This window comes from Catharus ustulatus, chromosome 4 (assembly GCF_009819885.2).
Source record: "Catharus ustulatus isolate bCatUst1 chromosome 4, bCatUst1.pri.v2, whole genome shotgun sequence".
NCBI lineage: Eukaryota > Metazoa > Chordata > Aves > Passeriformes > Turdidae > Catharus > Catharus ustulatus.
The window spans coordinates 26,751,399-26,767,758 of NC_046224.1; the positions used below are offsets into that span (position 1 = coordinate 26,751,399).

Sequence of the window (16,360 nt, forward strand, 5' to 3'; positions counted from 1 at the left end):
TTCTGACTGCAAGGACTTCATACTATATAATTGTACCAGATATATACACTGTAGTGTTTGTGTGTATTTATATATATGTATATGTTATAATATAAATACTATATTATTTATGGTTTCCTGTATCCTGAGCAATTTCAGACAGATGGGACTTGTTTCCCATCTGTTTTTCATACCAATGGCACATTAATTTACTTATTTTACAATACAGACATGGCTATGAATATCTGTCCTTTGGAAATACTGTAATTCTCACTGGGGTTTCCTCCTCATCTGAAAAAACATTGCTGAAACCATCTGCCACAAAGGCAGCATGCCACCCCAAACTCTGCATTCTGTCACCTGAGCACCCCCAGCTGACAGTTTACATTGTCTTCTGCTTATCCCTAAAGGAAATTTGATAGATTTTACCTGGGAGATCCAAAATAGCTTGGGATGTGGTTATCAGAGGCCACTCCCTGGGTGATACCACTGAAGATGATAGCAATTGGCTCTCTTCAGGCCCACAGCTCTTCCCTTTAAAAGACAGGCTCATAGCTGCAGAAGGTTTTCCCTGCAGAATCCTCAGCCCTGTGGTCTGCTACAGCAAAGGTCTTCTCTTCAGCCTTTGGAGGACAGGTATGAAAACAAATACATGATGATTACTCTTTGTCAAGAGTAGCTTTGTTGGGAAGTGATAGATGTACCTAAATCTGGTTAATTTTTGAGATTTTAAAGTTTGAGAACTATGCATATGTCAAAAACACATTTCCTTCCAGTCCTTTTTTTTTTGTTCTACATATGAAGTGTGTTTCTTTCATCTCTCAGTATCTGCAGTTAAAATTTAAAAAGAAAATACTAGTTATACTAAAAGGCAAAGGTGTTCTGCAGGATTGCTTGAAACTTAAAAAAATTCAGTCAATGTTCTCATAATTTTGCAGATTGTTTATATTGTGATCATGACTGAAAATATTCTAGTGGTTTGAGTTATATTGTTACCTCTGGTAATGAAGCAGCTAGTGAAAGATGCGGCAATATCAAAACAATCTTGCAGGTATTAGGAAAGAGGCAGTTGTCTTCTTATAGATGGTTTCATTCCAGCTCTTCCATAGCCCCGTGGTAACTAAAGAAATTTTATCTGTAAGAGTAATGCTAGAAAAGACACTCTCCTGTACTTTCAGCTGCTCATAATCCAGTGTAGTAGCTGGACATAAGGAAAACCATAATAACGTGACCTGTTTGCCAGGTCAGTCCCAGATGACACATAAATCCATATAAGGCTGTTCCCAGCTCTAGGGAAAAAACAAAACCGCACTCTGATTTTGTTCAGTTTGATTGAAAAATTCTCCATCAGGGTGGCTTCTCTCACTCTCCCTGGGAAACCTTGCTGAAAGCAAGACCTTCTGAATTTCACACTACATGCAGTCTGTGATTTATACAGATGGCTCCATCTTGGTTTAAATCCTGTCACAGAAACCCCTGGGATGGGCATTTGTTTCACTCAGTGTGAAACACTCACCCTGTGGTGAATCCTGTAGAGCCACCAAATTACAGTCTAAAAATTCAATGTTTGTCCCAATGGATGTATCCCAAGCACTTTTCCCAGTCTCTATGGCAGTGAATAGGCTGACTTTTCTCCTCTACCACACGGAGCCCACTTTTTGTAAGTCTGTGGAGAATGGGTCTTCTCTTCCAGGGTTGCTGGACTTTACACTATCTTCATTCTGGAGGGAAAGCTGATGTCCAGAGTAGGGGCGAAGGGAGTACAACCACCAAGTGACACAGCATAAATTTCTGCTATCATTATAAATATTTATTTACAGGTCCTCCAAAAAATGAGGAAGATGCTGAAGATTTGCTGTTCTCTCCTCCTCTTAAGTTTGCTCAGTGGGCAACTGAGTGCCAACCCTGGACTCAAAGTGAGGATCACCCAGAAGGGACTGGAGTATGGTATGTGTGATGTTCTCAAGAGCTGCTAGTGGCATTGCCTTGAATACTGATATGACAAAGGAAAGAGAGCAGTGGGAGTAGTGACCCCACGACAGGCAATAAAGGAAAGTTTAAGAGCACAATAAGAGTAAAGTCAGTAAGCTGCTTTGTACAGCATATCAAGATTCATCTGACCTCAGATTGAATCAGTTAGTCCAGCTCTTGCCATGACTAGGAGACCTGAAATAGCACGGCTGGGTCTCAAGTGAGACACCACCTTCTTTCAGATTCTGTGTCCATCACATTTCCTAAGCCAGAAACACATAACTCTAAATTCCCAGACACTATCAAAGGCAACTGAATTGATTGTTGTTTTCCTGTAGCCAAGGAGGTTGGGCTGGAAATCCTGAAGCAGAATATGGAGAAGGAGTATTTCCCTGATTTGACTGGCCATGAGAAATTTGGGCTTGGTAATGTCAAATATAACATCTCAAGGTAAGTATTCTCCCTGGGGGCAATTTGTGTCTGAACTGAAATTTGAATCTTGTCTTGTGTTCATTCTGACTTACTAAATCCATTGTATTAATCTTTTCTCTCCCTTTTTCTCTCATGCTCTAGGATACATGTTACTGCTGTTGAATTACCCAGTGCTTCCATCTCCCTCTTACCAGGGTCTGGGATAAAACTGGTGATTGGAAATGCTTCTCTAACCATTGATATGAACTGGAACATAAGGACCTGGATGTTGTATGTACAGCTTGGCATGTCCTGGGATTTCTTTCTTAATGGATAATACAAAAATGCAGATTTTAGTTTATTCTTGTGACCCCTTTGTTGTAAAGGTGCTCTTTATCTGCAGGCAGCAGTAACTCAGGAGCACAGACTGGTACTTCTGTGGTAGACAGCCCCTGCCCCCTCAGACATCAGCACTGATAAAGAGCCCATGGCTCAGAAGCACTGCTGCAAATAGTACAGGACTGCTGGTCTAGCTGAATGCTGTCATTGTCCAGCCTGCCAGCTAATGACACATTTAGAAAAACTGTAGTGTGGTGGATCACAGTCTAGTATAATAAACCCTCATAGTGCAGTCGCACTATTAGAAACCCTCTGCTATGCCACCAAGAGGTAACAGTTCGAAGGCTGATGGAAAATGGATGAGCAAATGGCAATATCCTCAGAGCAGTCTCCACACCTTCCTAGTCCCAGGCTGTTTCAGAGGAAAGAAATCCCTCTTCCCTTCCCTACAACCCACATTACCTATATTGCTAAACTGTCTGAATTACAGCAGTCTCTGATCTGCGCTTCTGCCAGGGACAGCAGGGCTGCGTGCAGGGGAAGGGGACCTGGGAGCTGAGGGGGTGACACTGCAGGAAGCACATTGACCTCACTGGCAAGCACCCCACACAGGCAACCAAAGCAGAGTAGTGGCAGTGACCAGGACCAGCCATGGGTCCTCACCACCAGAAATTCCATAGTGAAGAGGTGGATTTTTAAAATTTTTATTTATTTTCACTTGGTGCAGCAAAGACAGTGGAAGAGGCACAGTGCACATTTCAAAGGTGTTTGTTACTGCAATATTTTCAACACCCCTGGATAATACAGGCCCTACGTCAATATCCCTCACCAGCTGCCGGACAACTTCTGGTGATGTTGATATCAAGCTGAATGGGAAAACTGGGTAAGTGGAAGAGATCTGTATAAACTTGCTCACAAGTAACTGTCAATGAATGGCACAGAGACAAATTAGGGCATATAGAATTGCTTTTAGGCATCATAAGGCATCACAGGTGAGAACTGGGACCCTAATACAGCATTAAAATGGCCAACATTGGTATTTATCCTTGTATTTACATACAGTAGAAGATAAAGACAGAATCAAACAATCCCTTGTGCTTCTTCAGCACCCGCTTCTTTCAAACTTCAGCCCTAGGTAATTTCAATCTTCAGCTCTAGGTAGAAGTTACAAGCTTGTACTATGCTTCACTCCTCCTACTCACAGTGCTATCAAAATTGAACAGAACCAGACTGTCTGTTAAGCCTCTGGGTACAGCCCCATGAAACAGCATCTCATTATTTTCTTGTGTTTCACTGTCTGAATACCACTCTTGTCACCTGTTTGCAGGGTTGGTTTTGTTTGTTTATTTTTGCTTGTTTTGGAAGTTCCTAGTGCAGAGAATATTTTCTACATATATGATGATGGTGCTATGAAGAAATCCCTTTTTCATAAATACTAATTAACCCAGGCTGAGATGCATAGTGCTGAAATTATCTTTTAAATGCTGGCTCTCTGACAGATTTTTACATTTCAAAAAGCTCCCATGTGTACTAGACTATCACACTAAGAGGCCATTAAATTCATGTTCTGCAGAGATATCTTCTCTCCTCTTAATGACCGTAGTACTTGACCCATTAATTGCCTTCTTCCTTCTCTCTAGCTTCCTGCATAACTTCTTTATCAAGTATTTGAAGAAACCCATTCACAGGAGCTTGGTCATTAATGTAAGCCTTTCACATTGGGTAAGGGAGGGGTGTAAGGAGGATAGCATTCACAAGTCAGTGCTGTGAACTTGGCAAAGGAAGAATTAGAAAAATAATCCTGTAATAGTCCTATTCTGGTCTGATCAGCACAGTCATCATTTTGCCAGCCAGAAATGATTCCAGATAAAGTGACAGGTTCATAGCCAAGATACTGACACAGCTACATTCAACCAAGGTAGCAGTAGGGATGGAAAATACAGTTATTTTTCCATTCCAATGCAGAATAAATCCCTGCCTGTGTACCTACAGACATCCTGGGGCTTGGGTCATTTTTATGCTTGGCAAAAAAAACATATACTGGGCCATGCATAGAGAAATTACAGTGTATCAACTGATTGTATGACATTTCAACTTCATCGTATCAAAGTAGTAGTAGTTCTGATGACAACCTGCCCAGGCCACTGAGAGGGAACAGAGTTTGAGATGGCTGTTGTTCTGTCCAGGGATTTACAGCTGGACTCACTGATATTAAGGGTCTTTTCCAACCTAAATGATTCCTTGCTTCTGAGATCTCTCCTCTGACGCAAATATGAGACCTGTCCTCACACTGTTTAAGGCTGTGGTTTTGTCACCCCCACCAGGCTGCCTCTGGAAACTTCTGTCTTTTTTGCAGAGCTGACATACAACATCTTACATTGCACCAGGCAGAAACCTTGGGGATCCAGTCAGCTGAAGAGAAGCCAGATTAGGTGTTTTCATAAACAAATGCTGCAGTGTGTGTCATCCAGCAGAAAGATCTGCTAGCACACATGTACGAGGTGCTTATACATCCATGCTAATCAGGCCATAACTGGAGTGTGCTTTTATTGTAGTCATGTCCCAATATCAGAGCTGGGATCCAGTTGATAGATGAAGACCTCAGATCACTGAATGGTGAGTCACTCCTTTTCCTTCTGTTTTCTCTCTTCTGATCAGTGATATTCAGCTGCTTCCTTAACAGTGGCTGCTTAGCAGTGCCTCCAGGAGTGGGATCAGTCCCTCTGCTCCATCTGCTCCCTTGCATTCAGAACCACAGTTAAATAAAGGCTGAGCTACTTGAGCAAGAAATATGTGTTTCTAAGAGCCAAGGACTTGGTAGCAATTCTTACCTTGCAAGTGTGTACACTTCTATTGTGAGAAATGCCACTTAGAGGCCACAAAGTACTGATGCTGAGGCAGTTTTCTCTTACCATGCTTCCTGCACACACAGCACTTTACAAGCTGAAGCCTGCTCTCCTTAATTTCCTGCCTAGAAATTAAGTTTTATTTGCCTATTTATCAGACTTGCCAGGGACAAAATGAAAAAGCTCCTTTGCAAAAACCTTCTCACCTGAACCACTTTGGGTTAGATTTGCAGGCATTTAAGACACCCCAAGTGTTGTTCAGGTACCATGTGCAAAACACAGGTATCTAAGCAGATCAGGCACTCTCCTCCTGGGAAAGTATTTGCAAGTTACAAGCACTTGGGATGCTCTTAGAACTGCATGACAAGAAATCACAACACTTCCTTATGCCCTGAAGCACTGATACAGCCATCTCCTTTTTTTGGGTTAGAAGAAACCTACTTTCCACAATGAGAAAAAAATAGACAGACTAGAGAAGGTGATTTACAGAAGGTCTCAGTAGAAACATCAAATCTGAGGTCAGAATGCATGTCAGGAGGTCCCTAGTTGTGTTTTTCCCTACTCTCTGGAACAACCTGTGTCATTCTTTTTCAGAAACTTACTTTTAACTTTACATAAAATTATTTCTGTGGTTTTTGTAATATTCTGTGTCTTATCTGCCACCCTTACAGCTGTAATGCAGATTGATGATTTGACTGAAGTAGACTACTCCTTAAGTAGCTCACCAGCAGTTTTCCAACCATTCATTGACCTGGACTTAAAGGTAGTTGTCTGTAGTGCTGTTTGCCCACATTGCTGTGGGTTCCATTACTCTGTGAGACACTTTCTAAGATAACCGCGATTGTTGTTCTGAACATAAAGGCTCACTATCTGAGAAAACAGACATTTAAAAGCATTATTGCATTTGTTACAGTAATAATTTGTGACAATACTGTTGTGAAATGAATTATTTAAAAGCCACATCCTTTTCTTTAAACTGCTATTGAATTGGTTGTAGAAAAGAGAGAGCAGTTAAAGTTGACTAAGCAAGACAGGAGAAAAACGAAAGGGAAAGGAAAGAAAAGAAAAAAAATTCAAACTCATCTTTCTCTCACTGTTGATTAATAGCTGGGACTTCATTGTTCAGTCAGTCAGGGTAATATTTCTATACATGGGACTAACTAGATGCTGTCAGATGAGAGAGGAGAAGAAAGCAAGACTATCAGAGCAAGAAATAAGCCCCTGGCTTCTTGAATGGGAAGACAGAAAACCCTTTCAAAAGCAGGGGAGCCCAAGGAATGCTGCTGAGTCTGACGACTTGAAAGTTCATTTCAATTTAAGGGAAAAGTCTCCTTATGTATTGAAACTAAAATCCAACTAGCTCCTGATTCTGAAATGACTTCATTGTCATTCTGTATAAGATGATTTGATTGAGGGTAGTTGTCATTATTATAGTATCTGAGATCCTTAAGTAAGTTTAAGCTGCCTTGTGCTTGGTGCTCTACAAAGGTCAAATTAAAAGACAGTCTTGTCACAAAGATCCTATAAATTAAGTATTAAAAAAGGACAACAGGAAAATAAGAGAGGTGGAAACAAAGAGGAACAAAAAGTTATTATCTGCTAACTAGTTAGTGTGGTAGACACTTGTCGCAGCACCCCAGCTCTGCAGCTGCTGTCAAACCCTTCTGAGTATTGCAGCAACTAGGTTTTAAGCAGGGACTTGAGTCATATCAAAGATGCAAAATCATGACTGTTCCAAGAGCTAATCTCCCAGGAGCTAATAAATGGGGAAATATACAAAGACTGGTAAATCCGGCAGGTGAGGATTGAATGGAGAGGTCACCAACTGTGATTAAACAACTTGTAAGCACTTTGATAGTCCTTAAAAGGCAACAGGAACTTTAGAGATAGATAAGAAAATAAAGACAGACAAAATTCATTTGACATGAAACAGAAACAGGAGAACTAATAAAATGGACATAAAAAACTTTAACCTTTAAATGTCTTCATCAGTTTTCTGACTTCCAATCAGTTTTACTTTTTTGTTCCATCTGGATGCATTTGAAAGTATTAGACCTGCAAGGCTTGGCCAATATGATGGGTAATGCAGAAGACAACATAGGCATTTTAGGCTTCTCTTTTGTCTGCACAAGTTACCAACTTGATTCTGGGCAGAATACAGTGCTGATTTTGACCAAGAAAGACCTCTGGTTTTAGAGATCAATTTTGTAATTGAGACCATTGGATAGCTCTTCACCAGCAGCTATCAGATTTAAATTCCTGGAGATGAGGAAAGGAGAAAGCCTTTTCAAAAAGGAGGACCACTTCTTCATGCAATATTTAGACCTTTAATTTAGAGGGTGATCTGAGGTGGTAGACTGTCCTTGGTAGGTGACCAGTATCCCAAAAGACAGACCTTGGGCTTCATCTGTGAAGATGTCCAAATGCTGGAACTTGCCTTTGCCACCTGCTTGAAAGCACCAAGCCTTCAGGGTGTGCAATAAAGTCTGCATACTCATTTATATACCAAATGAATAGCCTAGGCAAAGTCAAGGAAAGTAGCATTCATTGTCTGCAGACATGGTAAAGTTATATTTTGACTCTGTTTTTTTTATCTCTGACAATAACTTTTAGGGTGTAGTCTTCCCAGCTGGAAACTATACTGACTCTCCCTACGTGGCAGCTTCCCTCACAATCCCAGACCAAAGTGACTCCATGCTGTACCTTGCCTTCTCTGAGTATTTCTTTCAGACCTCCTCATTTGCTTACTACACCACAGGGGCCTTCAACATGACCATTGCAGAGGAGGTGAGCAGGACACAGGGGAGTGGGGTGGCTCAGATAGGGCTTTGACCTGCCAGATGTCACTACGTGGCCATACACAGCTCTCAGTTGGTCTGTAGAGTCCTGAGATGGTAGATTATAAATACCAGGGTATTGTTATTCTGTTTTACTTATGCTCTATATAGATGCCTCAGGCCACAAGCAGGCATGCCAAGTTCCACTGAGCCAAGCACCAAATACTGCCAACTTTGTTACAAAAATTAAGAGGTTTGGGGACCTGAGGCACAGACTTCTCTAATAAGGACAAGGGATCAACTCTGGGGAATTTTGCAGCTTCCGTGGCTGTTTTCTGATGGATCTTCATAGAATGAAAGTATTACAAGGCCTTGTAAGCAAAGCAATGTCAAAGCACAGCATCTGTGACTTGGAGGCTGCCTGATTTGGCTAACCCAACTGCAGGAGGTTCAGTAAGTCCCAAAACCTATAGACTGCAGCCCAAACTATAATGACATTAAGCATTTGCTTTCTGAGGAATTATTTTGGCACGTATTATTGGGAAGCTACCTTAAGTATACCGAGTCTCTTAGGAATATTTCTGAGAGGCACAAAATCAAAGATTCATTGAAATGACTGGAATAATGCATTTAGAGGAAAGCTGACCATGAAGGTCAAATCTGGTAACTCATTTGTTTTCTCTCTCTTATTTTTTCCTTCAGACTTGCAGCTATTTTAATATAAACACAGAGATATTTGGCAGTATTATCCCTGAGGTGAGTATCATTACTTTCACGAAGTCTCAGGGAAGCTGCCCAGTGTGGGTGTCAAGACACCTCACTCCTGGTGTATCCCAGAGGCTTATAGGGCCAGCAGGGCTCCTGCACTGGAGAAGCAGGCACATGTGTGCCTTGTAACAGCAGAGCAGATGGGCCTTGTCACTTCCCACCCCATGGTGAGTTGAATGACTTGCACTGTTACCAAACATAATCTTGGCCCATAACCTTGCACATCAGTCTTTTCTCTGGGCACTGTGCCCAAGCCTAAAACCAGCTCTATGCAGGAAAAAGCTTCCAGTCATGAGTCCTGCTTTCAGAGACATCCAAGAGGGCCTCAGCTCAAAAAAATCTCCTTTTTTCCTCCCCAACCTGCATAATTCTCTTTACTTTGCTCCTGGCCTGTGACTGATGAGCAGAAAACCTGGGAAGGGACCATGTGCGGGAAAATGAGCTAACAGATGGACAGGAAACATTACATCCTATGGAACAGACAAGGCAGATGCACAGGATTTCCATTTATTTTAGGTTAAGGAGATGAATATAGCAGGACAGAGAATATGAGCACACATGGCTTCCACCAGCCTTCTGAGACAGAATGAGAATCCAAAAATGAGCGTAAGAACCCCTAGGCTATAAATACCAAGGATGGGTGAAATCAGACTAATAGTTCAAAGTACTTCACATTCTTGTTTGCTTCCCAGATGTTAAGTTCCTTCCTCAGAAATATAAGAATTCTCCAAGGGCAGTCATGTATGATGTTCTCCACAAAATGCCAAGAGCATTGATGCAAATATTCCACCCCCTCTGTTTTGAATATTGAACTTTGTGAGCCTATTCACTCTTCAGGCAATGAACAGAGTGAGGCTCCTCTGAGGACAGTCCAGAGGAAGAGCCCATCTCCTGAGAAGGGTGAATTTCAAAGTGAATGACTCCTGAGCTCTTTTATTGTGTGACTAAGTACCACATCCGTGGTCCCTTTATCTCCTTTTATCACAAGCAAGTATTTTAATTTCTCTTGAAATAATATGGAAAAATTTGTATTCTTCAAGTGGAAGGAACTTTCCACTGCATTCCTGAGTGGTCAATACTGATAATTTAGCACCACAGAAAGCCTTTATTTCCTGCTTACCTGAATAAACATCTTATGTTAGCAGCTATCCTTAACCTCATCATAAGGAACTACTTCAAAATTATTGTTTCAAAAGTGAGAAAATGCAGTATCCTAATCCATTCTATGAGAAAAAGGTTTTTTTTGTCTTTGCATCTTACAGGTAGCTAAATATTCAGTTACACCTTACCCAGTGATGTTGAAACTAATGTCTACTGAAATCCCTATGATCAGCTTGCAGAAGGATTCCTTCACAGTACAGATTCAGGGCTCCGTGGAGGTTTTGGCCGTTCTGCCAGACTCAACCATCCAGTCTCTGTTCACACTGAACATAGTAAGTAAAACAAACAAGGTGACATTTAACTCAGGGTTAAATATGTTTGTTCCTTCCTTCTGTTAAAACTCTGTACAAGAAAAAAAGAAAATGCCAAATTTCTAGTACTTAAACATGCAGATTCCCCTTAGTCTCAGGTGTAGGCATGACCCCACCTAACCTATAGGATATTTCTATGGCAAAAAACATTTTCATACAGATGGACAAAAATCCCAACATATAGTGACTCTGATTAAGTAAGGTTTTATTCTCTGGAATGACAGTTCTGCAAGTGTGAGTCATGCCTCTTGGCATCTTTTCCATGGCTTTGAGTAATGACATCTCATTACCCTCATTTCAGCTCTTGTCAGTGCCGTTCAAATTAAAAGACATTTACTGTGTGCAGCCTTGTAATGCGAAAGCTGCATTTTCCTAAAACAGCTTCCATGCATAACTGGAAAGATGGTATTTATGTATTTGTGACTAATTCACAGGAAGAGTCCTGGGTTTTTTTATGTCTGGTAACCCATGGTTTCTTTATTCTGCAGGTGGCCAACACCAGCATTTCTCTGAATATATTTGATCAGAAATTGATGGGCTCACTATGTTTGAACAGGTAATCCAACCTGGGATGAAAAAGATTTCCTTTGGAAAAAAAAAAGTTAGCAATCCCAACATTAGTAGTCTAGACATATAATCAGGTAACTATGAATATATTTTGCTGGTAAATTCATCTGCTTACATTCTCTAAATCTGGCAACACTTGTACAGTTTAGAGAAGGCAGGAAGCTTCTCTCTGACAAGTGCCATGGCCCCAAGGGACTTCCCACCAGTGGATTGCTGCAGGGAAGTGGTCTCACTGGACTTCCCTGCTTTTTACATCTTCTTCCTCCTCTGAGCTAGATAAACTAAGCAGGTAGGGCAGTTTTGATGACCTTAAATTATCAGAGAATTTCTCTCATCACTTTCCAGCTGGCAAGATGTCATGGCTTTCTAGACAACCTGTGCCACTAAGGAATGTCAGAGCAGTCCAGAGCACGGTAAAGAATCTGGGCCCCTGCAGGTCCCCTATGCAGCTATTCTTATAGAGGACATTCACCAACTGAAGTCCTACAAATTCCAAGATTCAGAAATCTGGAGACCAGAGGCTAGGTCATTTACACATCTAGCATGTCACATTTCATGGAGAAGAAGCTTCATATATCAGGACCTCACAACTGGGAATTGGGACTTCCATTTCATAAAAGTCCCTATGAAAGACACAGGGTTATGAACATGCAGAGTTTGTCAGGGCAGAGGGTTGTTAGGAATTTAAGGAGGATAGTGCTGTTAGCATTTCCTGCAGTAATTTTCAAAGAGGAAAATCTAGTGTGCTGGAAGCTGGCCTTGGGTACTGGTGCTGGGGAAACTCAGAAATCTTTTGTTGGATACAAGAGTAACACAGGGAATAAGTACTTCAATTTGGAAACAGAGGCAGTACCAACAAAACCAGCAGCAGCAGCAGTACCATACAATGAACAGATCCTTTCTTCCTGGTAAGACTCACATGAAAGCATTATGCAGATGTACCAAAATCTTTGGAAAATACCTGACACCCTTCAAGTCCTTGGTAAAATCAATTGCCAGTAGGATTTCTAGAACAGCACAGAGGGAGAAGCACATTCACATTGCTGGCTACAGCCCTTTTAGCACACTCTTGCATGGATGCTCAGCAATGCTCCAAGAAAACCACATCTTTATATAGCAGTATGCAGTGTGTGAAAGTGATTCAAAAATCTCTTTACTGATGCTTCTTAAGACCTGGAGCTCTACAGCAATGACTGCACATGATTAGAATAACTGTATTTATACTTTCTTAATGACTCATCTTGTTTCTCTTCTTCCCCTCAGGATCCAATTCTCCCTAGCCCACTCCAATGTTGGCTCTTTTGAGGTAAGTGGGTAGTTGGAGCATATAGGAAATGCAAACTAAGAATATCAGTGATATCAAGGCTAAAGAGTAAGCAGCTAAATTTTATCTGTATTTCTAAATCATTTGGCTTCATTCCCAAGTGGCTCTCTTCCTGTCTTCTGGCAGCCACGTCTCTGTTCTGAAATTAAACTCTTTGGGGCAAGCTAATGCTGTGCAAACGAGACATTCTGTAGTTTCCCCGGCTGCAGTAAGCAGAGATCTCTCGAATTATCACGGTGAAACAGAGCGGTCCTGACCTGCAGCAGCAGAGCAGAGCGCCGTCCAATGGTCACAGGGATGGCTGAGGCACAGGCACTTCGTGGGTGCTCATCAAGGTGCTCGGAATTACGGCAAGGAGGGGGGAGTCAAGATCCATCCCTCTGATGCGTGAAACAGTGCAGTTGTAGCCTTGCAGAGGAAGGCCCTGCCCCCGCAGAGAGTCATTTCATTCTCTGTATAATCAATCAGCTCCAAGTAGCTGAGGAGAAAGGAATAAAACTATTCTGGTCCTGCTTTGCTATTGGTGATAAATTATCTCACAAATAAAGCAAATAAACTGTTTTAAATTAAAATGTTGGCCAAGCATAATGAAATCCATTTGCATTCTGCATCTCACTTCCTTTGCATCATTCCAAAACCTTAAGATCCAAAGTTCACTTGAGCTTATGACTCTTTGAGGCCAAAAGTGAACTGGAAGTTGACTAAGAGCCTACCAACTCCATCCAGGATTAGGGCATGACACTTCTACCACTATCAGGAAACGATCCCTAACTCAGTTTTCTTGTCTGTGGCAGGTCTTGCTTCTGGAGAACATCCTATCTTACATTTTACAGACTAAAGTAATTCCATCAGCTAATGGTAAGGCTGTATTTCAAAGCATCAACTAAAAAGCTTCAAGCAGAATGGGTCATTCTAGGAATTTCTACTGACTTTCTGATTAAGTTTTCATCTCCCATTAACTTGGAGTGGAAAATGACTATCAGCCAGTAAGCAGTGGAAGGCAGAGATTGATCTGTAGGGGTATAAGTGGTCCCTCTCCCTGTTCTGCAAAAAGGGCAAAAATTGCTAGGAAAGTAAAAATTCATCTGCCTTCATCTAAGTCTAGGTGGTCCTGATGGATGCATCAGGGAGAAAAGCAAACATCTCTCTAATCTGCACACCTGCCTGAGGCTACAATACATGAAATGTATTCCTTTTTATTAGACCAGAACAGAGCTTTTGCCTCTCATAAATCTTATTTAAGGCCCTGGAGGGAGATACAGCTTTGTGTCAGCCCTCTATACTGGGATGATCACCTTCTTTACTTAATGGATACAAATGGGAACAGGTTCTAATGATGGTAGAGTTGTATTAACAATCCCTTAGGGATCATTAGGGACAAATCACTTGGTATGTAATGTGTTGAACATGAAATGCTTTGGTTTGGCTGCAACACTCTGCCAAGAGGGAAGCACTTGTAATTCTTTTTTCCCATTGGTAAATGAGAATCTTAGTGACCTCCCAGGTTTGCTTATGCAGACTAAGGGGCTAATTGTTATAAATGACCTACAAGTCTCTGGATAAACAGTGTTGTTCAAGGACAGGTGTTTATTACCTTTCTAATGCATACCGAAATCATCGTTTGTCTCTTTTTTTAAGCTAAACTGTCAAAAGGATTTCCTCTTCCCAATCTGGCCAATGTTACCTTGACAAGACCTCACATAACAATTGAACAGGTGAGATGTTGAAACTTATGAAATATTTTCCTTTATGAAAGGTTATCCCTCTTTTTCTTTTTTTTTTCCCTAGGCATTTATTCACTTTCTACAGTGCCAGAGATCTGCTGTATTTGAGCTACCAAAGTAGTAAAAATGGGTTTAAAATGAAATCTGTAATAATGGTAAAATTCTACTAGAAACAAATACATCTTTCTTTGAGAGGAAAAGTTACAACTGAATATATAACTAAGGAGTGATTAAATGTACAACTTGTTCAGCCTTGCAAGTTGCAATTCAGTGAAAAAACTGGTTTAACATATTGTTAGTTTGGCCAATCACATAAAATTTGAGTTTTTGCTATCTCACAGTCTTGTTGAATAATTGGAATGTGAGAGGGAGGCAAATTCAGTTTTGTGCACCTAGGATGCCCAGATTTTGTTAATAATTGGTGATAATGACTGAGGCTGGTAGCCAAAAGTAGTTAGTGAGCTCTCAGAAAATATTTTTTTGCCTTCTAGTTATCCTTCTCCAAGTCTAGTCCTTAGTTTGAGTATACAGAATATTGCTAGATAAGCAGTCAGTACAAGGGCATTGCTGACAAATGAATGCCCAGAAAATTAGTAAGCCTGCTGCATTTCTCCACTTGTTTAACAACTTCTCAAAGTTACTTTCAGTTTTTCTGAAGTTCTTCTTTGCAGAAATTCCAAAATCTTTGTTTGCAGTTAAGCACAAAACACAACTCAGGAAAGGAAATGTAAAAGTTGTTTTTAATTGTTTTTTGCCTCCCACATATCTGATTTCCTACAAAATATAATTGTTCAGAGACTGTTTTCAGTGGCACTCACTGCCAACAGTCTTATAGACTAATTGTGAATGCAGAATTTTAGTGTTTCTGTGGTGCCCATTCCCCCCTCACGTTCTCTAACCAGTATCCCCATCAGTAAAAAGGAATGAGAGACAACACTGAATTGCTATGCCCTAGCAAAGTGAATGAGATTCCCATTTAAAGGCCAGAGTTTAGGCTCTAGAACTAGAGTTTCCACTTCCATCCAGTCTGATGGCTATGGTCAATAGGAAGAAAAACAATTCTTACTTTTCACAGACAGGTTGGATGGTGCTTTGAGCTACCTGATCTAGTGGAAGGTGTCCCTGCCCATGGCAAGGGGGTTGGAACTGGATGATCATTAAGGCCACTTCCAACCCCACCTAATCTGTGATTCTGTGACTGTGATGAACTGCTCTCTGCACGCTCATTGCTCTGTATGTGCTGACAGTGGGGGAACCTTTAAGGACAAATTCAGATTAAATGGCTAATTTTTAAGTGGCACGAATTAGGTAAAAAATAATCTCACTTTGTGATGCTTGCCTAGTTGCCTCAAGGCTCAGATGAACCTTCCTGATTTTTAGATTCCGTTCTGTCACTAACATGGTGCAAAGGGATGGCACCCAGAAAAAGATGGAGCTCTTTTGCAAAGTTCAAAGGACAGAGTGGAATAAAACTTGTTACTTCCAAGGCTCAGCTCTTCTCAGTAGATTTTTGGACCTTAAACACCAAGATCAATCTGAAATTAAGAAACCTCAAAATAACATGTTCATTTTCATTCATAGTATGTCCATGACTGTTCTCCCTGCAGGGATATGTGTTGATTTCGACTGATGTCCACTACAATCACCAAAGGAGAAGAGAGACCACTTTTAAAGCATGAACTTCGAATCAAGTCAATAGTATGACTCTGAAGACTAAACACTGTCCAGTTTTGCTGAAATGTTTAACTTGAGCTCTGACAATCCCCATCCTGGTTGGGGGCAAGAGGGGGTGCTGGGAATCAAAAAAAGCTGATGGAGTGATTAGCTGGTATAATGGTGGCAACAAGCAGACCCAAGGGAGAACATGTAACACGTGCTTGACATTTATTTATTTTATAGTTTCACTGATGCAAAAATGTTTTTAAGATTAATGACTCTCTTGAAATACAATTTTGTCGATACACTTCCAGAAGGGTGCTGCAATCTCTTAAAATTAGGAAAAGTACATTGTCAAAATACTGCTAGGGCAGATACAGCTGCTAATATGTTTCTGCTGTAACAACCTTAAACACTTCCCTTCTGCACACCTTGCATGAAGCAGGGAGTGAGCCCTCTCCAGAGCTGTGAACTGTCCCAGTTACAATGGGAACTAAAATCTTTGCAGTGTCTTAACATAAATCTT

At 41.0% G+C, this 16,360-nt stretch overlaps 1 protein-coding gene across 1 annotated transcript; it reads left to right on the top strand.

Annotated features, from left to right (window-relative positions):
• The first annotated feature begins 1,811 nt into the window (after window positions 1-1,811).
• Window positions 1,812-15,985, top strand: LOC116995811 (BPI fold-containing family C protein-like). Its single transcript, XM_033058810.1, has 15 exons — window positions 1,812-1,926; window positions 2,289-2,400; window positions 2,524-2,652; window positions 3,428-3,583; window positions 4,341-4,404; window positions 5,256-5,316; window positions 6,218-6,309; window positions 8,160-8,333; window positions 9,026-9,079; window positions 10,354-10,524; window positions 11,052-11,119; window positions 12,394-12,436; window positions 13,249-13,312; window positions 14,093-14,169; window positions 15,786-15,985. The coding sequence occupies exons 1-15, from the start codon at window positions 1,812-1,814 to the stop codon at window positions 15,855-15,857; spliced, it is 1,452 nt and encodes a 483-aa protein (XP_032914701.1). The 3' UTR covers window positions 15,858-15,985.
• The last annotated feature ends 375 nt before the right edge of the window (window positions 15,986-16,360 follow it).

What these genes read in the sequence shown, in the direction of transcription:
- LOC116995811 (XM_033058810.1), top strand. Translation starts at nt 1,812, where the DNA reads ATGAGGAAGATGCTGAAGATTTGCTGTTCTCTCCTCCTCTTAAGTTTG. An exon ending in AGACCTCAGATCACTGAATG is followed by an intron (nt 5,317 to 6,217) that starts GTGAGTCACTCC and finishes CCACCCTTACAG; the next exon opens with CTGTAATGCAGATTGATGAT. An exon ending in AGTAATTCCATCAGCTAATG is followed by an intron (nt 13,313 to 14,092) that starts GTAAGGCTGTAT and finishes TCTTTTTTTAAG; the next exon opens with CTAAACTGTCAAAAGGATTT.